The following is a 24190-nucleotide window of genomic DNA, read 5'->3' on the forward strand; positions in this document are numbered from 1 at the left end:
TCCCTCCATCCTTCTGCGTCTGGACACTGCTGCATCTAAACAGCAAAGAGAACCAGCAAAGGCAAGCCAGGAAACGGCCCAAGCGCTCTGCGTCACTGTGCAGCATCCCGTCGTGGTAGGAGGAATGCCACGTTCTGTTTGGTCTACACTAGAAATAAAATCTCCATTAGAAAACTGCCGTTCCTTCCAGAGATTGAACTGGGAAATGGAGGGATGGTGACACGCCTGGCTGTGCTTAGGGGGTCCTGGGACTCTTACAGGCAAGGCTTTTATTTCACTGTCACACATTGAGGAAAGGGGAGAGAGTGCCTTCTGCTCATGGGCCTCGTGATGCTTTCTGCCTGTCTGCGCTAGGAGCTCTTTCTCTGGAAGTCCCCAGCCTGCTGCCTCGCTTTCACTGTGAGTTCAACTTCCAGAGATGTAGGAGGGGCAAGAAAAACTCTCCCCCGTGCTTTTGGCCCCACACTGAACCCTGCTAAGAAAACTCTTCAGCAAAATTCCCCAATGGGCCTGGTGCTTTTTGCAAACTCCACACAATTAGTCTGGGGATTAGTAAACTCACTAGAAATCAAAGCACCTGATTCAGCAGCGCCAAGTCAATTTATAGGAGACTTTCCAAAACAGAATTCTGAGCACTTTGCTATAAAAAAGCAAATCACATATTGGACCATGCCTAATTTCTTGTGATATTCTGTAGCTTTAGTGGTATAAAATGCCTTGCTTTTGCACAGACACGCTAGAAAATTCGATCTCTCTCTCATGAGCTTCCATGGGAATGAAGGCCTTTCCAGAAGGCCTCATCTTCTCCAGCTTGACCCCTCTCACGGCTTCTCTTTCCTAGAATTCTCTGCAAACGGATGACGAGAAGATGCAGAAGGAAAGATGGAGAGCCGTGAAGGACAGCGACAAAACTGTTTACTCAGAGGTCCAGTTGCAAGAGGCACGTGACGTTCTGGGCCTGTTTCTTGGCCAATGCTTGGGGTTGCCACATGCCAGGCTGTGCCGATTGCAGCCTGTGGGCTGGCAGTCTGAATAGCTGCGCTGGGGGGAGGAAGCCCCGGTGTGGCCTTCCATTTCCTCCATAAAACCTCAGGGCCAGGGCTGCGTGCACAGGCATCCGCCCCACAGCCTCCCCCAGGCTGGTGTTTCGGCTGTTGCATTCTGCTGCTGAAGGCCGCAAAGACGGCTGTGCTCATGCGCCTCCAGGAGCTGAAGAAAATGTGAGGCCGGGAGGGGGGGCCGTGTGCCGGGGGGGACCTGGGCACGCGCGTAGGCCCTGCTCCCAGCATCCCCGCACGCACAGCTCCTTGCCAGGCCTTCCTGGGTTGCGCGCAGGACCAAGGCGGCTCTCCCTGTGCTGTGTGCGAGGAACTGAAGGGGGGCCCGTGGACGTGGCAGGTCGAAGATGCTTCAGGGCGCCCTGTGGGCCTTTGCACTCAGCACGCAAAGGTCTCACTGGTGCCAGGCACACGGGGATACTGGAGGCAGAGCGTGTGTGTGTGGCTGTGTCCCCCTCCACAGATTAGCCTTACATGCAGTAGGCCTGCTTGGGGGCAGGTTTCCCAGGGCCAGATGCGGGGCTTAAGCACAGTTCATGGCACATCGCCCCTCCTTGTGACCAACGCTTTCGGCAGAACAACTTGTGACAATTACAAAATTACGTAATGCAACACAAGAGAAGTCATACAAATATCCTGAGAGCACCACTGGGTGCCGCTTGCATAATTCTCCCTCTTTCTCATCTAGTCTGCTAAAGCGGGTGCAGCTGTGGGCTGCGTGGGAGCATGTGGGAGTGAGCCGGGCCGGGCCTCTGTCTCCTGTCTTGGAGCATCCTGCGCCTGGCCAAGCTGGGTGCCTGCCGGCCAGCCCTTTGGAACAGGCAGGCCTCTGGGCTGGGCTGGGCTGGGCTGGGCTGGGCTGGGGGCAGATTAGGAGACAGCCAGGAGGGGGTGTGGCAGGCATCCACAAGCAGGTGCATCATGCAGGGGGGAAAACAGGGAGGTGGAGGGAGCGTGCCTTCCAGGTGGTCAGGGAAGGCGCTTCTTCCAAGTGATGGAATTCACTGCCACGCTCAGGAAAGGCCGCCTGGCGGATGCACCTGGGCGGCTGCTGTTCTTTCTGGTGGAGCAGCCTCCCCATGGCCGCCGTGCCCTTGAAGCCGAGCCGCACGCTTCCTCTTCTGTGTGTCTTGGCTCAAGGCCAAGATGCCATTCCTTAGGGATCCATTAGGGACTGGGGCGTGCAAGGCTGGTGGGCCATTGACCCTGAGGGCCATGTGGGCCAGGAGGCAGAGGCCATGCAGAGACCCCCAGCTGCCGGGGTGCGGTGGGCCGCTGCCCTTCTGCTCGCTCGAGGGCGTGTCAGGGGTCCTCAGCCGGCAGCTGTGCCCAGCAGGCCCTCGCTCCCACCCGCCGCAGGGCCCCCCGCCGTCTCCCGTCAGCTGCAATGGGGCTGGGCGGCCGCCCACCCCCCGCCACTTGGGATTGACGGCCATGAGCAATGGGCACGTGCCCACTTTCTCTTGCAGAAGGAGGACCAGAACATCAAGACTGTCTACGAGACCCTGAACCACCCGAAGCCCGGGGGTGCTCTCTGATGAACGCAGCAGCCCGGAAGGATGTGGAGGACGGAGCAGGAGCCCGCAGCGCGAGGAGCCCCCGCCTCCCACAGCAGTGCGCCGACCGGCACTGGCGCAGGAGGGACTGCAGCTGCCTGGACCTGCGATGTCTCCGCACAGAGTCCGGGCGCACTCCGGGCAGTCTCCACATCCAGAGGGCCGGCCGGGCCGGCAGAGGCACTAGCCACGCTTCGGCAGGTTTCCACAGGCTAACGTCTGAAAGGTGCAGCCACAGCGTCTCCTGATGTGCGTGAGACTCCCCAGCCCATGTGGTGGCACCTTTCGGACCCAGCCCGTCCTGAGAGTCTTGCAGAAAACCGGCTCCTGCTGTTGCAGGCGTGTCTGAAAGGCCTTGAGTTACTCCCAGCTGCCGCCTTTCCTGCCCCTCGCTTGCCCCAACGGGCTTCAGCGCTCAGCTTGCAAAACATGCTTAGCCTTTCATTGTCCTTCGGCACCCAAGCTGCCCCTTACCGAATCATAGAACGGTAGAGTTGGAAGGGGCCAGGAAGGCCATCAGGTCCACCCCCTGCTGGAGCAGGACACCAGTTTGCACCACCCAATTCAGAAGGCTGTCCAGTTTCTTTCTGAATACCTCCAGTATATTCAGTATATCTCCAGGCAGTTGGTCTCACTGTCGTGTTGCTCTGACAGAGAGGAAGCTTTTCCTGATGTCCAGCTTGAGTTTGGGTTGTTGCAACTTGAACTGATTACTCTGTGTCCTGCACTCTGGGATCAGCAAGAAGAGATCTTGGCCTTCCTCTTTGTGGCAGCCTTTGAGGTCCTTCTAGAGGGATACCATGTCCCCCTCAGCCTTCTCTTCTCAAGGCTGAGCATGCCCGGTTCTCTCGGTCTCTCCTCACAGGGCAGTGCTTCCAAACCCTGGATCATGTTTGTTGCCCTCCTCGGAACCCTTTCTAATTTGCCTGCATCTTTCTTAAATCTTGGTGCCTGGAACCAAGCAGCTGATGGATTCCAGAACCCATAGCCAAAGCCTTGGAAAAAGGCCTAAAGGCACGGTGGAGATGTAGTCCCAGAGCGTAATGCTGCCTGTTGTCCCCTCATTTCCTGCCACTCTGTGTGTGTGTGTGTGGGGGGGAGCACTCACAGCAGGTAGTGTTAATGCATTTGAAACCGCTTGGGGGCCGATCGTTGCCAGTCATGCCGCGTGCTGCACCCAGAGGATGCCCATTCGGTGCACCGCACATTCTTGTGACTGAGCCACCGAAGCAGCTGTGCAGTCCCCATGGGGCAGCCCAGCACTGCCCTTGCAGGGCAGCTGGGCTGCCCACCCGGCCAGGGGGCTTGGCTTGCCCTCCCGGCGGGTCCTGCTGGACGTCCCCTCGAGCTGCTGGCAGCCTCGTTGCCTGGATCCGTGCTCACCGCGGGAACATGGCTGTGCTCATGCTGGACGGAGAAGCACCCTCCCTGCCCTCAACTGGCAGGAAAGCAAAGTGGACGTCTACGTGTGTAATGATCTATTTTTCTCCGGGAGCCGCTTGGAAGGATCAACAGAGGGTGGTCTGGATTGGCACTGCGGTGCCTGACTCTCTGGGGGATCACAGGAGCCCCCGAACCGGCCCTCCTGGCCTTATTGCTGCTGTTGTATCGCAGGTTGCTTCAGATTCCCCCCCTGCGGTGTGTGCCGGTCATCCTGCCTCCCCTGACCTGGCCGCGTCCTTGCCTTGTCCTCCCCTCCCCTCCTCTCCTCTCCTCTGCGCTTGCTTTGCATCTCCGCAGGCGGCAAGTCAAGCCCCACTTTGCCGCTCCAGCACAGGCGGATACGGAGGTGCACTGCCAGCCCGGCGGCCCCGGGCCCTGACAGGTGCTCTGGTGGGGCACATGGGGCCCAGGGCCCTTGTCGGGGCTGCAGAGCCTTTTCTTGCCCGCATTGTCGCAGGGGATGGCTTCAAACTTTGCTTTGTGAGCTGCTGCGAGACTTTGGCTGCACGAAAACACCGCAAGTAAATAAAGCATTCCATCCCAAAGACCAAAGTCTACCTGAGAGATGCTCTTGGGGCCCCATTTGGGGTGGGGCCCAGGGCAGGGAGGTGAAGCCAAGAGCCCCACGCATTTCCTTTCGTGAGGCCTGCTTTGGCACCAAGTTGCCACTGTCTGGGGGGCGGGGGCACCACAGCCTTCGGCTGCAAAAGCCAGGCGACCCCCCACCATTTAGAGGATGGGGCTTGGACCACCCAGGGCCAGGCTTGCCTGTGGGCCGAAGCCCAGTAGGCGCTCGGAGGGGATTGGGCCGGCGCAGGCGGGCTCAGGATGAGGCGATGTGAGGGGGGGATTCGGGGCGCAGCTGCTGAGGGCACCGAGTTGCTCCGGCGGAGTATGGAGCGTAGCCTGGGTCACCCTGGGGGCCCCAGTCCATCCCGGCCGGGCAGGGCACAGTGCTGCCGCCGGCCCCCACCGCTGCCCGAGTCCCGCCCTGGAGGCCTCGGCGTCCGAGGCACCCGAGCGTCGCAGCGCTTCTTCCCGTTGTGAAGAGGAAGCTGGGGCGGGAAAGGGGGAACTGATGCTTCCTCTTCCTCCGTGCCTCCTGGGCCGGTCTGAGATCCCACAGTGGGCGCAGAGACATGTCCTGGCTGCTGGCTGCGGCGCTGCTTCCCCTCCTCGGTGAGTCCCCAAGAGGCCTTCCTGCTCGCAGGCGGGCCGTTTCCGCAGAGCATCCCACCTGGAGCGTGGATGTGGCCAAGCCTCTCGGCACATCACCGCAAGCCAAGCGTCAGGCGCAGGCGGAGAACTGCCGAGTGGAGCATTAGCCAGACGGGGCAGCCTGGCAGACACGGGGGTCAAGCCCTCTAAGGGGAAGTGGTCACTAGTGGTTACTGAACCAGAGTCCTGCACCGTCAGCCGCTGGGTTTCTGTTCCCAGCAGCTTGGGGAAAGTAGCATTGTTGGGTGCGGGGGGGGGGGTCTAGAAATCTCACGGAGGGGGATGGATGCCTTCACATCATGGAAACCTCCTGAGCAGAACCATTTATGTGATTCATTTTCAAAGAATAAGCAGTAAGAGGCCAACTCAGAAGTTTGGGCCTCATTAAGTAGGCACAAAAGGTGAAATTTCCCTCAGCCATCACATCTCCCAGCTTCCTAATTTAGGGTTATTGTCATTTTTAATGTAGATTTCAAAATAATAAAAAGGTGTAGAAATTAGTGAACCTTGCAAATTAATACTCAACATTACCCTTTCTACTCTTAACATTTTCTCACCGTTCCTTTGGCATTATCGACCCCTATTTTGTGTGCTTGCTTTTGGTGCAGTCATGCATCACCCGGTCGGAGCTTCCTAGCAAAGGAAGTTGCTTCATCGAAATAGTCATCAAGGAAAACGCATGAAAAGGAGCAGGTTGCAGCCTGCCTCTTTTATGTGTGCCCTGGCATTCGGATGGGCAACTTGCAGCCCTGCGGACAGTCCTAGCATCACAGAATAGCAGAGCTGGGGGCTCCAGAAGGCCATCGGGTCCAACCCCCTGCTGGGGCAGGACACCAGTTCACACCATTCCACTCAGAGGGCTGCCCAGGTTCTTCTTGAATGCCTCCAGTGTGGGAGAGCCCCCCGCCTCTCCAGGCAACTGGTTCCACTATTGTATTGCTCTGACAGTGAGGAAGCTGATGTCTAGCCTGAATCTGGAGTGTCACAGCTTGAATTGATTATTCCGTGTCTTGCACTCTGGTATCAGTGAGAAGAGAGCTTGACCTTCCTCTTTGTGGCAGCCTTTGGGGTACTTATTGAGGAGTATCATGTCCCCCCCAGTCTTCTCTTCTCAAGGCTGAGCATGCCCAGTTCTCTCAGTCTCTCCTCACAGGGCAGAGATTCCAAACCCTGGATCATTTTGGTTGCCCTCTGCTGGACCCTTTCTAATTTCATTGCATTTTTCTTAAATCTTGGTGCCCAGAACTGGACACGGTATTCCAGGTGAGGTCTGACTAGCGAGGAGTATAGAGGAACTACTACTTCTCCTGATCTGGAAGCAATGCTTCTGTTAATGCATCCCAAAATAGCATTTCCTCTCTTTGCAGCTTCATTGCACCTGCTGGCTCATGTTTAGCCTGGTGTCCACAATAACTCCAAGGTCTTTTTCCTTTTCAATTCTATCAAGCCATTTATTCTCCATCTTGTGTTGATGCATTTGGTTTCTCTTTCCTGGGTGGAGAACTTGGCATTTGTTCCTACTGAATCTCATTTTGTTGCTTTCAGCCCAGCATTCAAGTTTATCAGGATCGCCCTGGATCTTCATTCTGCTTCTTGGGTGTTTGCTATTCTATCCAGTTTGTACCATCTGCAAATTTGATCATCTGCCCTTGTTCTTCCTCATCTTAAAATCATTAATAGAGATGTTGGAGAGCACTGGGCCCAGGACACCCACTAGTTACCTCCATCCAATTTGAGAAGGTGCCATTGATGAGCACTCTTTGTGACCGATTTAGCAGCCAATTTTGGATCCACCACCAGTTTTTCCATCTCGCTAATTTGCAAGTCAGGATGTTGAAGGGCATTATGACAAAAACACTGCTAGAGTCAAGGTAGATCACATCCATAGTGTTTTCTCTGTCCATTTGGGACAGTCAAAAATGAGATTAAGTTAGTCTGACAGGATTTATTTCTGATAAATCCATGTTGGCTTTTATTAATCACTAAGCTTGGTTGCAGGTTTCCTTGTGGGAGAAGACCGAGCAGAAGCAGGAACGGAGGTCTTTCCCTTGTCGGCTGTTATCGCTCTGCCCTCCAGTTTAAGCGGCTGGACACCCTTCTCTTGCTCATGTCTTTTGTTCTGGGTGTCTCTGGCGAAGGCTTTCTTGCTGTTCTTAGCATCCCTTGCTAGTCTCGGTTCGTTTCCTGCTTTAGCCTTCCTGATGCCGCCCCTGCAGTTCCTCGGGATTTGTCTATGCTCTTCCTTCATGCGTGGCCCCGCTCCCACCTCCTGCACATGTTCTTTCCCCCCCCTTCAGGCTGCCACTTACCCAAAGGGCACCAGGCTGGGCAAAGGAGCAGGGCCCCCCGCCATGCGCTCAAGCAATGACTAGGCCGTGACCATGGAGGGCGCAGAGCCCTGGGCCCTCTCTTCCCCCCTCCCAAAAAATGTGGCCTGGGCCATGTGATCTGGTCATAGCCACTCTGGGAGAGGCTGTAACAGGGGATTTGATATATTCTTAGGACTTCTTGAGGGCTGTGACAGCTTGAGTGAGCCTCCCTTTCTGGAGGCAGTCTACCTCTGTGCACCAAACAATGGGGATAGCAACATGGGGGTGGGGCTGTTGCCTTCCACTGCTGCTGGTGGGCTCTGTGAGGGCATCTATCAATCCCCAGTTGGCCACAGGAGGCAGGAGGGGTGCCCCGCTGGCCGATCAGGGTGCCCTTACGCTGCTTCCCCCCACCCCGCTTCCCTCGGGGGCGGCCACTGGAGATGCAAGCGGCACGAGGCTTTCGGGGAGGCTGAGCGCGGCTGAATGGGGAACCCGGAGTGGCCTGCTGCAGCCGCCTGCTATCGGCCTGCTCCACACGCTGAGCCACGATGAAACAGCAGAATGCCCCTCAGGCTGTGGGGCTGCCTGGGGTTTCCGGGGGGGTGGGTTGCATCCGAAACGCGCTGTTCTTACGCAGCTTGTGGCCCAGAGCAGATCCATGTGAGGGCCCAGCACGGGGGAGGCTCCGTGGGGAGGCTGCGTCAGCCATTCAAGGCTGTCCCGAGCCCCGGGCCCTCCGGACAGGTCGGGCTGCAACTCCTGCCATTCCAGCCGCAGCTGCTGGGAAAGGTCTCTGTTAGGCTGGCCGGAGGCGGTCCTTCAAGGCCGTGGGGAGAGGCCACCCTTTCCCCTCCGGATTGCTCTAGCTGGAGACGCTGCGGGGCATTCAAGAACTCCTGGCTGGGGCTGGATGTTCAGCCAAGTGCCTCCATGGACAGGATTTCAAGTCGCAGGCCAACGAAGGTGCTGCACTGCGGCTGGGCTGCTGCCGGCTCGAGCCAGGCCCCGGACGGGGTGGTCGTGGGCAGCCTGGGCCTTGCTTCCCGCGCGACGCACACAGCTCCCGTGTCGCCTCACCCTCCACCACTCCCGAGAAATGGGCAGACTTTCAGCCCCCTGCAGACCACAGAGCCCCCGTCTGTGGCTTGCTGCCCCCCCCACCGCATGCTTCCCTCCAGGTGCTGCAGGACACGGGGCTTCGGCTCAGGGCCCAGGCCAGCTGCCCTCTGCCCTAAGTGCCCAGCCTGGGCTTGGTGGGCGTCTGGCGCTGCCCAAGGCGGGCCTGCATGCTCTTGGGAAGGAGCCAGCACTGAGCAGCCCCCCACCCCCGCCAAAGGGTTCCCGCTCAGTCTCACCATCTCGAACCAAGATGGTCCTTTGCAAGGGGGGCTGCGAAAGGGGGCCTCCCGGAGGGGCGGCCAGTTGGGCCAGAGGCTGCTCGGGAGAGCCAGCATTCCTGGCTGGGGTCGGCTGTTTAGCTCACTGCCTCCATGGAAAGGATTTCAAGTCACCTGCTGACGAAAGCATCTCTTGCCACCTGAGTCATATGCCAGTGACTGAGGTCTTAGCAGACACTGCCCACAGAATTTCCACATCATCATCGCTGGAGCCCAGTGACTAGAAACCTCCTTTCTTTTTAAAAAAATGCGTGCACGGAAAATCTCCAAGGGCCCAGAGGTACCGGAAGCCCCACGGACCGCAAAGCTGAGGGAAACCATTGCGCTCACCAAGTTGCGCTTTTAGGTTTGTCATTTCAGTCCTTTCCCGGTTCATTTTCAAGGTGATGTGAAAGGCCTTAAGCGCCCACTTCTCTCTGCACAACCGTTCTGGTTTTATCTCTGGCTCGCACATGGGGAAGAGGCTCGCAAAGACCCTGGGGGCGCCCAGCGCAGCTCGTGATCCCAGGTGCTGAAAGCGACGTGGCAGGCAGAGCGCAAATCCCCTCCCGCAGGCTCGGTTGCGGAGAAAAGATTGGAAGTGACATTGCAAAGGTCTCGGCATTCACGGGAAGCTCCCGGACTGTGTGACCCCGCCTGCGCTCTGTGTCCATCCTGATGACTCTGGAGGCTGGGCAGGAAGCTGCCCCCAGCCCTGGAAAGCCCCCAAGCCCCGGTGAAATGGCCCTTCCGTGGCCTTGAAGGGCCCCCTGCACAAGGGGGGCACAGATCCAAGAAGACGGGTCCTCCTGGCCTTCCAAAGAGGGAGGGGAAGCCCTGCCAGGTAGAGCCACCCTCACCTTTGCTGAGCAGCTCCCGCCTCCACAGGGAGTTCAGCTGCGGACTTCCCCTCAGCCCAAGGGGTGGGAAGACGTCCGTGCGAACGTGTAGGGAAGAGGCGGCTGAGCGCTGCTTTGCCTCAGGACCCCAGAGCGTCTCTCACACGCAGGCTGCAAACGCGGCAGCAGCACAGCCAGCTACAGGCTGGGGACCATGGCAGCCCTCCTTCCTGATCCCGCTGCCCCCAGAAAAAGAGGCCAGGCAGCCACGGGTGCAGGACCAGCCCCAGAGGAGGACAGGGAGCCTGCAGGACCAGGGCCGGCTGCGACGGGCCGCGCAGCAGGGACCCCACCCTCCGCAAACGGGCACCCACAGAACCTCCTGTGGCGCTGGGAGTGCAGCCGTTGGAGCCCCCTTCATGTCCAGAGGGCGTGCCCCAATCGCCCCACCCCTGACCTTGGTCCTGTTGCATTACCCTTTTGCAGCCCTTCAAGCAGAGAAACCAAAATTCCCTTCCAGAGATGGGAACGGGGCGAAAGGTGTGTTCAACGATACGACGCTGCAGGAGAGAGAAACGGAGCAGTTTCGGGACGCTAAGGACAGGAGCAGCACCACGGAAGGAGGCCAGACGGCCAGAACTACCTCTCTTCCTTCCACCATCAAGATGGAACACAGTGGCTGTGAGTATTGGGAAAAAGTGGGACCATGGGAGCACAATTCTGTGAGATGCTCCAGGCTGAGAAGCAGAAAAAGCCCCCAAATGAATAAAGGAATGTGGCAGGCGCAGGGGGCGCTCGCCACGTGGACCTGCCCACATGTCGGCAAAAGAATGGCCTGCCCTTCCCAGTATGCCCAGCTGCCTCAGCTTGCTGGGCCATTGGTGGACCGACGGGGAGGGCGGGGGTGAGAGCCACAGGCAAGCCGTCCTGCTCCGCGGCTCCCTGGGGGTGTCAGCCCCAGCAGCGCTCTCGCACGTGCCCTCCACGCCGGGGGCCTCTGCCCACCCCGGGGGCCACAAGCAGGAGGCAGGTTTGGTCTGGCCTTCTCCCAGGCCCTCTTCCTCAGCCTCGCTCAGAGCCGGCTTCCTCGTCTTCCCTTCAGGGAGGCTGCCGAAACCCACCATCACCGTTCGCTCCACGAAAGGGACCTGCGATGTCACCCTGAGCTGTGCCGTCGCGGGAGCCGCGGGGCCTGTGAGCTACGCCTGGTCAAGCGCCAACGCGAGCATGGTGCTCCCCAGGGGCCCGACTCTGCATGTCAGGCAGAAGCCCCCAGACGGCTCCCTGGAGTACACCTGCACCGCCTCGAGCAAGGAGAGTGAGAACTCCAGCACCGTTTCTCTGAGGGAGCACTGCCACGGTGAGGCCCAGGCGGAAGCGGTCCGTCTGCAGACCAGGGTGTGCGACACGCAGGGCCCGAGGCCAGTTGCGGGTGCCTCTCACCACCGTGCCTGTCCGTTAGCTCCCCCCCTCCCCAACGCCGCCACCACAGGGCCTGGGAAAGAGCCAGGGCTCCGTGCTTGGAGTCGTGGAATTGCCCCCGCAGACCGCAGTCCTTGAAAGCTGCCCTCAATGGCCTTAAGGTCGAGAACATGGGTCCGAAAACTACGGCCTGTGGGCCGGATCTGGCCCACCATGCCCATTGACTGGACCGCCCTGGAGGTTTTGCATTCACCGCACATGCGTGTGCGGGCACGCTGCTTGCTCGCGAGCGATCGTTTTGGACTCACTCAGAGAAAGCTATCTTCACTTGAGCAGTGGCTGCCTCGCCTTATTTAATTATTCATTTAAAACATTTCTATGCTGCCCCGTTCGCCGAAGCCTCGGGGCGGCTCACAACATAAATTAAAATATAATACATTAAAAATATAAAACAAATTAACAATATAAAATAAGTCGCCCTGGCCAGATAAAATAAGCAAGTAATATTAACAATTAAAATGATGTTTAAATAAAAAGGTCTTCCCCTGGTGCCGAAAAACAAATAACGACAGCGCCAGGCGGACCTCTCTGGGGAGCGCATTCCATAGATTGGGCGCCACCTCAGAGAAAGCCCTCCTCCGAGTACTCACCCTCCTAATTTCCTTCACGGAGGGTTCCCGAAGAAGGTCCTCTCCCGCTGATCTCAAGGGGCGGGCGGGCGGGCATATATGGACGTAAGCGCTCCTTCAGGTAACCAGGACCCAAGCCGTTTAGGGCTTTATAGGTCATCACCAACACCTTGAATTGGGCCTGGACTTCAATGGGAAGCCAGTGAAGCTGACCGAGGACTGGAGTCATGTGAACATAATGCCCAGTCCCCGTCAGCAGCCTGGCAGCTCTATTTTGAACCAACTGAAGTATCCGGACCATCTTCAAGGGCAGCCCCACGTAGAGCGTGTTACAGAAGTCAAGGCGGGAAGTCACCAACGCGTGTGTCACTGTCGCCGGGCAGTCGTACTCCAGGTAGGGGCGCAACTGATGGATCAGCCGAAGCTGAAAGAAAGCGCTCCTCGCCACCGCTGTCACCTGAGCTTCCAGTGAAAGCTCTGGGTCGAGGAGCACTCCCAAGCTGCGGACCTTGTCCCTGAGAGGGAGTGCAACCCCATTCAGGACTAGGTTCAATTCACCCTCCCCGAAGCCTGATCCACCAACCAACAGGACCTCCGTCTTGTCTGGATTGAGCTTCAGTTTATTGGCCCTCATCCAGCCCATTACCTCGGCCAGGCACCGGTTCAGTACAGTCACTGCCTCACCTGGATTGGTGGAAAACGAGAGGTAGAGCTGGGTATCATCAGCGTACTGATGATTCCGCAGCCCACACCTCCTGATGACCTCTCCCAGCGGTTTCATGTAGATGTTAAACAGCAAAGGGGGCAAAATGGACCCCTGCGGTACTCTGTGGCATAGCTGCCATGGCGCAGAGCCATAGTCCCCCAGCACCACCTTCTGGAACCGGCCATCGAGATAGGAGCGGAACCACTGCAAAGCAGTGCCTCCAACCCCCAGTCCCGCAAGCCTATCCAGAAGGATACCATGGTCGATGGTATCGAAAGCCGCCGAGAGGTCCAGGAGAACCAACAGGGACGCACTCCCCCTGTCCTTCTCCCTGCACAGGTCATCGTACAGGGCAACCAAGGCAGATTCAGTACCGTACCCGGGTCTGAAGCCGGACTGAAATGGGTCCAGATAATCAGTTTCATCCAAGAGTGCTCGGAGTTGTCCCGCCACCACCCGCTCCAACACCTTGCCCAGAAACAGGATGTTGGCCACTGGTCTATAATTAGTGGCCATCTCTGGATCCAGTGACGCTTTCTTCAGGACTGGTCGGACTACCGCCTCCTTTAAAGGGGCAGGTACCCGGCCCTTCCTCAGAGAAGCGTTAACCACTTCCAAGATCCAGATCCCAATCCCGTGCTTGGAATTATTTATTAACCAAGACGGGCAAGGGTCCAATAGGCAAGTGGTGGGACGTACTCGTCCAAGCACCTTATCCACATCATCAGGCCGCAATAACTGAAATTTGTCCATTAATTCTGGACCAGACGGCAGCATTGGCGTCTCCCCAGAAACCTCTGATTCACTAGTGGTGTCCAGCTCGTGACGAATCTGAGGCCCCGCCTGATTCGCTCTGTTTCTAAAAAGAGGATTTTGGAACACAAAATTATGGATGAACTTGTCTTTGGGCTGGGGAAAATCCTTCTTAAAAATGCTGGTTTTAAAAAACAACACTCCTCAGCAAGTGTTTCTGCAATGGTGGTGGCACACAAGCTGCCCCCACCCCGTTCCGAACCCCAGGCCTGCCCAGACTCAGAGATTCAGCTGGGCTGAGGCTGCCTTTCCCCAGATCCGCCTTGTCCCTTTAAAAAATAGTAAAATGCACATATATGGATGCAACATGTTCAGAATCTGCAAACCTGGAATGAATGTCAGCTATTGCCACAGATCAGACCACTTCCTTTGACCTCAGATCTTGCAACCCAAACTCGGGATCATAGGACTGCTCTCCCCAGAAAACACGTACTTGTAATACTAAAATTTCATGACAGTGATAATTCTTGTCATGTGCTTTCAAAAAGTGCATTTTGGAAAACTCCAGAGAACCAGTTCATCCGGTTACCGACAAGGCAGAGACTCTTCTGGGCGGGGGTGGCAGAAGTGACAGGAAGTTGCGGGCTGTGGCTGAGGGTTCAGTTTTCCTGTTTCTCTCCCGGAACTGCGGCAGCCCCACCTGGTGGCCTCGGTCGGTCAGCAAAGCCCTTCAAAGCAAAGCAGACGAGGCCAAGGGGCGCGACGGGCCCCGCTTCCAGAAACGAGTTCGGGAGCTCGGCACTTTCGCACCATCTCCTCGGTGGACAGGTCGGCTCCGCCGCATTCGGCTGGCGGATCACGGCTAGCGTGCAAGATATAAATCAAAATAAAAAGATATAAATCAAAATAAAATAAATCAAATAAAATATCCCCATGCCTTCTGCCCATACCGGCCTCCTGAGTTTCACACCACGCTTCCCAAAGTGTTGTTTGGCCTCCAGGCAGGGATTTCACCTAGTGAGACTCTGCAAGTGATTGTTCGGAGCCAGAAACATGCCCCCTTCCTGGGCCTCTGGGTGCCACTTCGGTGCAAAGCGAGGGTGCTGAGCCTCCGTCGAGCTGCCGGGCGCTCGGTTCGGGACGCGTCCCATGCGCGCCTCTCTTCCTCTGACCCACAGAGCCCCCCTCCCTCGGCCACGAAGTCGGCCTCACCTTCTACCTGAAGTACGTCGTCCCGCCCCTGGTTGTCGTGCTGCTGCTGCTCGGCCTGCTGTGCATGTACAGGCGGAAGCGAGGAGGAGGTAAGGCGTGCAGGTGGCGGGGCCAGCCGTCCCGGGGCCCCCGCCTCCCCACGGCTGGCAGGGTCCACCGCCCACCCTGCTCCCAGACCCTGGGGCCAGGCGCTGGAGTCAGCACACGGCAGCCCAAGCGCGGGGGAAGCGTGTTTATTAAAAGTCAAGAACACAGGACGGGGTGGAGGGTCTTAAAACATTATGGCACATGAGACACACGCGTGCACAACGAGGGTGGGGAAGGGGGCAGCAGCGTCACAGCCGTGGCTCCCCACAAGCCTCCGTGGGCCCCCTGGCCCCCTGGGACACGGAATTTATGTTTGTGAGCCGCCCCGAGGCTTCGGCGAATGGAGCGGCATAGAAATTTTCTAAATAAATAAATAACCACCCTGGGATGGAGCACCCGGCCTCTGCGTCCAGCGCTAGCCCTTCCCTCGCCAAGGAGCCCTCACCCTGTTCTCCACTGCAAGGAAGTGTCTAGCCTGGAAACGCCAGAAGTTTGTTCATCTCAGCTCTGCTCTGCCTTTGGGAAGCCCCACTCGGAAGCGAGCCTGCAAAACCTTCTCCCCTCCCACAAGCTGACAGTGTGAGATCCCAAAGGCGCCCCAGGAATTTCGCTTCGGCCCCTGGCACAGAGCGACCTTGCTCGGGATGAGCTCATTCACAGAGAGTCAAGACAGCCCAGCGCAAGGGTCACACTGAGAGCGGTTCCCGTCGGCCTCAAGCGGAAGCTTCCCTTGCGGGGATTTTGCTCCCCGAAGCCAGCAGACCGCATGTGAGCAGTGCCGGGCACCCCCAGCTCCATCGGCCCCTGCACAGAGTGGTCCCCATCCTTATAAACGGGGCCCGCAGAGTCCAGTGTGGGAACCTGTGGCCCGAGCAGCCAGCGAGACCCACGAGGCACCCACTCCTGAGCTGAGGTGACTGGGCTGCAGGAGGCTTCTTCAGCCCTCCAGCAATGGGGTGGCTTCCTCCACGGGGGCCGTCGGTATGAGCGGAACACCCTCACCTTTCCCTCAAAAGGGGCCCTGCTTGTGGCTTCCCTGATTTCACCATCAGAGCGTCCCAGACCTGGCAGTCGTCGCAACGACCACGACTCCCTGCGCACCTCCGCCCCCCCGCCCAGGTTTGCGTTCTCTACCATACTCTACTTTCTTACTTTGTTTCAAATGTTTGTGATTAAAAAAATATTTACAGAACAAATTAACCTTATTTACATTGAACCTTATGGGGAACTTTGACTTGGGTCACGACCAATTGAGTCCTGGAACGGATTAAGTTCGTGAGTCGAGGTACCACTGTATTTTTTGGAGTTTCTTCTCCATCATCTTCACTTGAATCCCCACTTTTGTAAAAGCTTTCTGACCTTCAGTTTTTATCTGCTTAGCAATAGGCTTTGTTTCTTCATTAATATACTTTCTCAACTCCCCTTTCAAGTGTTTAAATTCCTGAGACATTTTTTCATAATCTTCTTTCAATTCTTTCAGACATGAGTCCAAAATCTTTTAAAATGCTCTCATCATCTTTTTTTCAGCCTGAAGCTTCCTCCAATTTCTATTCACTCTCTGTACATGTTAACCTAGCAACCCTCGTCAGGCTCAAATCGGATGGTCTTCTTATTTCATGTGTCCAGACAGAATAAGTCATAAATTGTGGTTGTCGACGTGACATCAATTATTTGAGACCAACAAATCAGTGGTCCCAGTTATGTCTCTCATACTTTAAGCCAAGGGTCCTCAGACTCCTTCACCAGGGGCCAGCGGAGAGCTGCGGGCGCTGGGTGCGGGCCAGGGGGGCGGTGCGGGCGGTGTGCGTGGGCCGGTGTGTGCGGCTGCGTGCGGCGAGGGGAGGCGGGCGGGAGCAGGCACATGCCGCAAGGTGGAGCACGAGGGGGCGGCTCGCCTCACCCACCGCTGCCTCCCCGGGCAGGGGCGAGGTGGGCGGCGGGGGCAGGCGTGCGAATGGGCGCAGGCGCGCACGCGGCAGGTCCGAATGGGCATGGCGGCCCGGATAAATGGGCATGGCGGGCCAGATCCAGCCCCGGGGTCGAGGTTTGAGGACCCATGCTTTAAGCTCTAATCCAACAAATTCAAAATGGCTATGTATCATTCATCCAGCAGAGGGAGCTCTATAACCATATTGGATCAATGGCTTCTCTGTTTTTTTCCCCCTTTCTCTAAACTCAACAATCAAAGTCAGTAGCTCAGGAATATTTGCTTGCTTGTTTGTTTGTTTAGTCACAAAGTCGTGTCCGACCCATCGTGACCCCATGGACAACATTCCTACAGGCCTTCCTGTCCTCCACCATCCCCCGGAGTCCACGCAAGTTCACACCAACCCCACCTCATCCTCTGCCGTCCCCTTCTTCTTTTGACATCTATTGTCCCCAGCATCAGGCTCTTCTCCAGGGAGTCCTTCCTTCTCATTAGGTGGCCAAAGTATTTGAGTTTCATCTTCAGGATCTGGCCTTCAAAAGAGCAGTCGGGGTTGATCTCCTCAAGGACTGACCGGTTTGATCGCCTTGCAGTCCAAGGGACTCGCAGGAGTCTCCTCCAGCACCACAATTCAAAGGCTTCAATTCTTTGGCACTCAGCCTTCCTTATGGTCCAGCTTTCACAGCCATACGTTGCCACTGGGAAAACCAGAGCCTTGACTATAAGAACTTTTGTCGGCAGGGTGATGTCTCTGCTTTTTAGTATGCTGTCTTGATTTGCCATAGCTTTCCTCCCCAGGAGCAGGAGTCTTTTAATTTCTTGGCTGCAGTCCCCATCTGTGGTGATCTTGGAGCCCAGGAAAATAAAATTTGTCACTACCTCCATCTCTTCCCCATCTATTTGCCAGGAAGTGAGAGGACCAGATACCATGATCTTAGTTTTCTTAAAGCTGAGTTTCAAGCCAACTTTTGCATTCTCCTCCTTCACTTGCATCAAGAGGCTCTTTAGTTCCTCTTCACTTTCTGCCATTAGAGTGGTATCATCTGCATATCTGAGGTTGTTGATATTTCTCCTGGCAATCTTAATTCCAGCTTGTGATTAATCTAGCCCTGCCTTTCTCACGATGTGCTCTGCATATAGGTTAAATAGGCAGGGCGACAGTAAACAGCCTTGCCGAACTCCTTTCCTAATTTTAAACCAACCAGTAGTTCCGTGTCTAGTTCTCACTGTTGCTACTCTGTTCCCTTTTTTCTTAGCACAATAGTCATTATTGATGGCTTTTAAATATCCATGTAAATACATATACAGTAGTCCCCTGAAATTTGTGGGGGTTATGTTCCTAAAGCACCCGTGAATTGTGAAAAACTGGGAATTTGGTGCCGGTGATGGGCGCGGCCCCCGAGGCGGTGTGGGCGGGAGACATGGGCCGGGCCAGGCTGGAGGGCAGGCGCGCATGCGTGGCGAGGCGGGGCGAGGGCGAGGGCGAGGGCAGGCGCGCAGAGATCGTTTTCTCCCAGCGAGTCCAAACTCGGAGGAAACTATCTCCTTGCGCATAAGCCGCCGCATGGCGAGGCGCCAGCTTACTCGCAAGGAGATTGGCTTGGACTCGCTCGGAGAAAAATCCCATGAAAGACTGAAGCCACGAACGCTGAACCGCGCCTTCACAGGGGTATACCGTAGGCCTTTATATCACGCTTATTTTAGGATTCAAGTTCACTGAACGATTTAAGCAATTGAGAAGAAGCTTTCAGTCGCCTTGAGTCCCGTAATCGGTGTTTACCGTGTCCTTCTCGGCAATGCAGCTGTGCCTGGTCCAAAAATATTAAACTGCTGAAACTATTACAGTGGCGCCTTGGCTCACGAACTTAATCCGCTCCAGGACTCTGGTCGTGACCCAAACTGGTCGTGAGCCAAGTCAAATCTCCCCATAAGGTTCAATGTAAATAAGGTTAATCTGTTCAGCAGCCATTTTTTTAATCACAAAAATTTGAAACAAAGTGACAAAGAACAACAAAGATGGAGGCCATCTCCCCCCCGCCCCCCCACCCCCCCGAGCACAACTGCAATAGCGCAGGGAAGACGGGTGCGATCGCGATCGCCACCCGATGCGGAGTTCGTGACCTGAGGCGAAATGTTTATGAAATTTCTGTTCACAGCCCGATTTGGTCATGAACAGAGGCGTTCGTGAGCCGAAGTACAACTGTACTTTCTGTAAGTCTCATTAATTAGCTTTAAATTTTGAAGTTCTTTCTCACAGCTGTTTTTCAACATAGTCACCATCCCAATCACAGAAGCTGAAGCTATAGAAACATGGAACACGGAAACAGAGCGAGTCAGAAGGGGTCTCCTGGGCCATCCAGTCTGACCCCCGGCTCCAGCCGGCTTCGCTCAGGACATGCTTACCAGGTGCATGTCCAAGCTATATTCATTTCAATTGGGAATTTAAAATTTGAATTTATTTACAGTCTTTGAATCAGTACCTCCTTATTAAAATCTTCTCAGGCAGCAGGATCCGTCTCCTTCAAATCACGTCAACAACCATCTATTACCTCCGGGTTACTCTTGTTAACCTGAATGAGGCACTAGGAACTTTCTTCGCATGGTCTGATCACGGCCGTGGACCAGCCCATCCCTACCGGGGGCTGCACGGTGCTGCCCCGGCAAAGATGCCAGGACTGGGGGCAGCCCTGAGAGAAGACGGGCGCCAGCCATTCCTAGACCTTCTCTGGCATCTCTAGAAAAGCAATATCACCATGATTAAACAAGGCACAAACACATCTGAAGGTATTTGGCCCACATCTGAATTTGAAATACCTGCTCTCTTTTTGACACAGGAAGTCACAACAGCATCGAATCCATCAATGAATCTTCAGGTATGAAAATGTGCAAGTGATACTATTAATCATTATTAACTGAACTTTATCAAGAAGAAAAGGCCACACTTTCTCCAGAAGTGTTGCCTAGAGCTGCATTTTAAAATGGCCCCCTCACTGTATTTGGGACTTTGGTATCTCTCTCTCCTTTCAACATTAATTTTAAACTTGTTGCCACTTTTAAAGTAAAATATTTCTGTTCTTGGCTTGACAGTGTTTGCTTGGATTGTATGTGCTGATCTGAGTGAGGGTTGTAACTGCAGATCAACACATAAATGGAGCACATGGCGGGCCTGCCGTGAGCGGAGCCGGCTGGAGCCAGGGTCAGACCAGATGGCCTGGGAGGCCCCTTCCGGCCCGTCTGTCTCTGTGTTTCTAAATGTGTCTGACACAAATCGGAACACGCTTCCTGCACGTGGCAGTTCCTTTACTGGAGCTTCTGTAAAGCAAGCAAGGGGTGAGAAGATACCCAGAGGGTTCCTTGTAGTATCCCTGCTAATTCTGGACTCTGGTTTGCAGATTCTGATGATGCTGACGACAACCCTGCAGTGCTGGATCAGCTAGCCTCCCCCACTCAGGTAACTTGGCCCTCTTGTGCTCCAGGGCAGGGGAAAAAGAGCAGCTTCATTTCCAGGAAGAGCAGTCTCTGGTGCAGCACTCTGAGTGCGATGCTGGACTTGTGAGAGCTGGGACATATTTAGACCAGGAATGGAGGCCCCAGAAGGCGGCAGTGGGCTTGTGGGCCACTGGCCCAGTTTGCCTGGAATGAATGAGCCCGCTGTAAGCTGGCCCACCAAAGGTTCTCCTTTGAGCTAGGAAGAGCTCCCACCAGGGTTCCTGTGGCCGCGCTGGTGACCCCTCGCCCCTCCAAGACTTGCTCTCCTGGGTCTCTCAGACTCTGCTAGACCATCCAAGGGTCGCCATCACTGTTGAAGAGACTTGGCGGACTTCCGACCCAAGAGAAGACTGGAGCCGTTCCTGCTGGCAAAGCTCTTGGCTTGACACCTACAGAATCATCTGCATTCCATGCAGCTTCCCTGTTTGGGCAAGGGGCCCTTTCCATAGATGGCTTTGTAATTCTTTCCTTCTTCCTGGATTGCAGGGCTTAACATCTATTCCGGAGACATCCCTGGAGACAATGGAAACATGCCCCATCGAGGAGGATCCGGTTGTCTCGGATCAGCCCCCAAGCCAAGCCTGATTTTGCTCTGAACTCTCGCATCGAGCCTGGCAAAGCCCTTTGGACCGGCATGTTGGGGCGTGGCTGGCCTTCCCAGCAGAGGACCTGCAGCTGGGCCGGCTCGTGCGACAGGACTTCTCTGCTGCTTAGTTCTCTGCAATACCCTAACCAAGAGCGGCCCACTAGTCCTTTGGACAGAGGCCAGCGAAAGCGTTTCCACACGTCTGAAAGTCACACAGCACCAGGTGCCCCGGCCGTTCAAGCTTGGCTTTCCTCTTCTTCATCCATGAAATCAGTCTCATTATTTCCTACAAAGTCCTGTTTCTCTTGAGCAATGTCAAAGGGAAGCATCTCCAAGTTAAATGAAATTGCAATATTCTCTTTCTCCTTCAGTGGTAAGTTTAATCTAAACATTTCTGGACAATTCAAACTCTTTTCAAAATCTTTTCAATCATTTCAAGTTTAGTAATATCTCTACATTTTCCTCATCCATTCTTTAGTCCATTGTTCTAATTGCCTAACATTAAACCAGATCAATTTTTCTCTTCCTAATACCACCTTTATCCTTTCCTTGTTATTCATTTTCCCCTACCAATATTTTAACCTAAAAACATGTTTTTCCTCTCTCAAACTACTTCTCAAGTTTTCTGGAAATCCTTCAGTTTCTGTGACTATGATTAATGGTGAGATTGTCAGCATACCTTTTTCTGTATACTTATCCCAAATTTGCCCCATATTCTTAAGAAAGGGGTTTTCTATGTTTTTTCACAATCTTCTTGTCATCCTGTTTTGTTTTTGTTTTTTAAGGTTTAAAAGGAATCCAATTTGTTGTTCTTTTTCTGCCCATACTGTAATATGTTTGGTATACATCTTATTTGATTAGCTGCATAATATAATTTGATATTCAGAATACCCAATCCTCCCATTTTTTGTGGTTTATACCATCTTTTCTTGCTAATCTTCATTTTCTTATACCTGTTACAAAATATGTTAATCATATTTTTCCAATCTGCCAAATCTTTTCTGAATACCTTAATCAGTAACACTCTAAACAAAACATTTATCTTAGGTAAAAGTTTTGTTTTACATATTGCTATTCTACCAAAACATCATAATCCTATTTTCCTAAATGGATGCATTTTGCTTTTTATTTTGGATTTCAATATATCAAAATTATTCTTTTTTAAATATTGGAGATTTATTGAAATGTTTATACTTGAGTATTTGAGGAGAGACTGAGGGAACTGGGCATGCTCAGCCTGGAGAAGAGAAGACTGAGGGGGGACATGGTATCCCTCTAGAAGTACCTCAAAGGCTGTCACAAAGAGGAAGGTCAAGATCGCTTCTTTCTGATGCCAGAGTGCAGGACACGGAATAATCAGTTCAAGTTGCAACAACCCAGATTCAGGCTGGACGTCAGGAAAAGCTCCCTCACGGTCAGAGCAACACGACAGTGGGACCAGCTGCCCGGAGAGGTGGGGGGGCTCTCCCACACTGGAGGCATTCAGAAAGAACCTGGGCAGCCACCTGAGTGGGATGGTGTGAACTGGTGTCCTGCAACAGCAGGGGGTTGGACTTGATGGCCTTCATGGCCCCTTTCAGCTCTGCCATTCTATGATTTAATAATTTTACATATCTTCATTTGAAATTTGTTCTTAATTCCCTCCAGTTCTTCATTATTGAAATTAAACAGCATCATTTCAGTTTTATACTAATTAATCTGTAGACACATTATCTCTCCAAATTCTGCTAAATTAATGTTAATATGAACCATAACTTTAGGTGGGTCCTTTATACTTAACAATATATAATCAGCAAATAATCTTAATTTTATTCCTAAATCTAATATCTTTTATGATATTACCATTTCTAATACTAATTGCTAATAGTTCCATAATTAAAGTAAACATTATTGGAGAAAGAGGGCATCCTTGTCTAGAACATAGAAACATAGAAACAGAGCGAGTCACAAGGGGTCTCCCAGGCCATCTAGTCTGACCCCCGGCTCCAGCCGATTCCTCTCAGGATATGCCTGCCTACCATGTGCATGCCCAGCCTCTCTCCGGTGGGGCCTCAAGCACCTTCCGTGGAAGCCCATTCCATGCCCTCGGGGTCCCAACCATCAGGAAGTGCTTCCTGGCATCCAAATTGAACCTTGGTTCCCTGAACTTTGCTCCTTTGGAGCGCGTCCTGCCCTCCTTCACAGGGGAAGGAGCCACCTCTGCGTGGCACCCCCTCACGTACCTGTATGTCGCCAGCAGCCCCCCTCCAGGTCTCCTCCTCTCGAGGCTTCCTCAAGACCCAGTTCCCTCAGCTTCCTCAGTACCTCGGCCTAAGGATATTTGTTCTGGTAGACCATAATTAACGATCACAGTCGCAAAACTTTCTCAATACAATTAGTTTATTACACCTTTAAATCGTGTTCTAGGTCCTAATAGCTCCATCAACATCTTTATTGTGGGGCATTCCACACAAGCAGAAGCTTTGGAAATGCCCAATGCTGTCGCAGCCACTTTTAGCCTTTCCTGACGTGACTTCAGCCACGTCTAATACTCTCCTGGTCAGCTCCTCCTTCCGTCTCTCTGCTAACCCCCCCCCCATTCGCCTTGATATACTTACCAATAAAATTACTCAATATCTTTGACAAGTATTAGTGTAATCTTTCATGTCTTGATTTATCAAGGATATAGGTTTACAATCCCCAGGATTATAGGATCTGTCAGATCTTTCTTGGTTTTGGAATCAAAACTGTTGAGGAATATTTCCAGGGTGCTGGCATCTTTCCTCCTTCCAATATATTAGTAAAAAGAGATTTTAATTTTGGTACCAGCATCTTTTAAGAAGCCTTCTAAAACTCTGTTCCTCAGCCAGCCCTTCCAGGAGCTTCGACTACTTTTAGGTTATTGATGCCACTTGACCTGCTGCAGCTTCGTCTTCAAGCGAGCCCCTCGCTTGCCTTCTCGGCACGGTCTGCCACCCGCTCATTGGTGCTGTGAGAGTTTCTCTTGGACTCCAATTATGGCCCTCCATCGTTAGCTCATTGTAAAGCAGAAGCAGTGGCTGCCCCCACCAAGAAGCGACACAAGCGGGGGGGAGACCTGTGTTGTTTGGGTGTAGCTCCCATCATCCCCCACCATTGGCTGTGTTGACTGGGACCCATGGGAACTGCATCCCACCAACACCCTGGAGTGCCTCCGTTTCAACCAATGTGAGATTTACAAATGTCAACATCCAGCAGGCACGCATTTGAACTGCACTACTTCTGGAATGTTTACGCAACACATTAAACCTATATCCCCCAAAAAACAAATAATGCATTTTCCCACTTAGTTATAATTAATTACGTTTGGAGTTAACCCACATTCTTAGTTGTCGTTGTACCCGTGCCTTTGTCCCGACGTTCCAGTGCCGTTCCAGGGGGCATTAGGGACACGGGGGTGACACGCGGAGCCCTGCTGGAGTTGCCACCCTGGGTTTGCTCCGGGGGGGCTGGCAGTTAAGCCCCTCGTGGGGTGGGGAGGGGGGGCACTTCTTACCTCTGGCGCTGCTGCTGCCCCAGTTTGGTGCTGTCCGGCCGTGGTGGACCACAGTGGGTACCC

The 24190-nt window shown here is 54.2% G+C and overlaps 2 protein-coding genes across 2 annotated transcripts in view; both read left to right on the forward strand.

Annotated features, from left to right (window-relative positions):
• Nucleotides 1–3348, forward strand: part of LOC123032868 (SLAM family member 5-like) — a 38090-nt gene extending 34742 nt beyond the window's left edge. Inside the window, exons 11-13 of the mRNA XM_044449047.1 lie at nucleotides 44–115; nucleotides 842–940; nucleotides 2528–3348. Of these exons, the coding sequence (XP_044304982.1) occupies nucleotides 44–115; nucleotides 842–940; nucleotides 2528–2596 (240 nt within the window). The 3' untranslated portion in view covers nucleotides 2597–3348. The remainder of the gene's footprint in view (nucleotides 1–43; nucleotides 116–841; nucleotides 941–2527) is intronic.
• Nucleotides 3349–3507: 159 nt separating this feature from the next.
• LOC123032913 (SLAM family member 5-like) lies at nucleotides 3508–21143 on the forward strand. The gene is made up of 8 exons (XM_044449119.1): nucleotides 3508–5236; nucleotides 10289–10483; nucleotides 10905–11162; nucleotides 14491–14613; nucleotides 19373–19411; nucleotides 19931–19989; nucleotides 20514–20611; nucleotides 20662–21143. Coding segments are annotated over exons 1-8 (813 nt in total). The 5' UTR covers nucleotides 3508–5196; the 3' UTR covers nucleotides 20663–21143.
• The last annotated feature ends 3047 nt before the right edge of the window (nucleotides 21144–24190 follow it).

Source organism: Varanus komodoensis, unplaced genomic scaffold (genome assembly GCF_004798865.1).
Source record: "Varanus komodoensis strain SLA01 unplaced genomic scaffold, ASM479886v1 scaffold57, whole genome shotgun sequence".
NCBI lineage: Eukaryota > Metazoa > Chordata > Lepidosauria > Squamata > Varanidae > Varanus > Varanus komodoensis.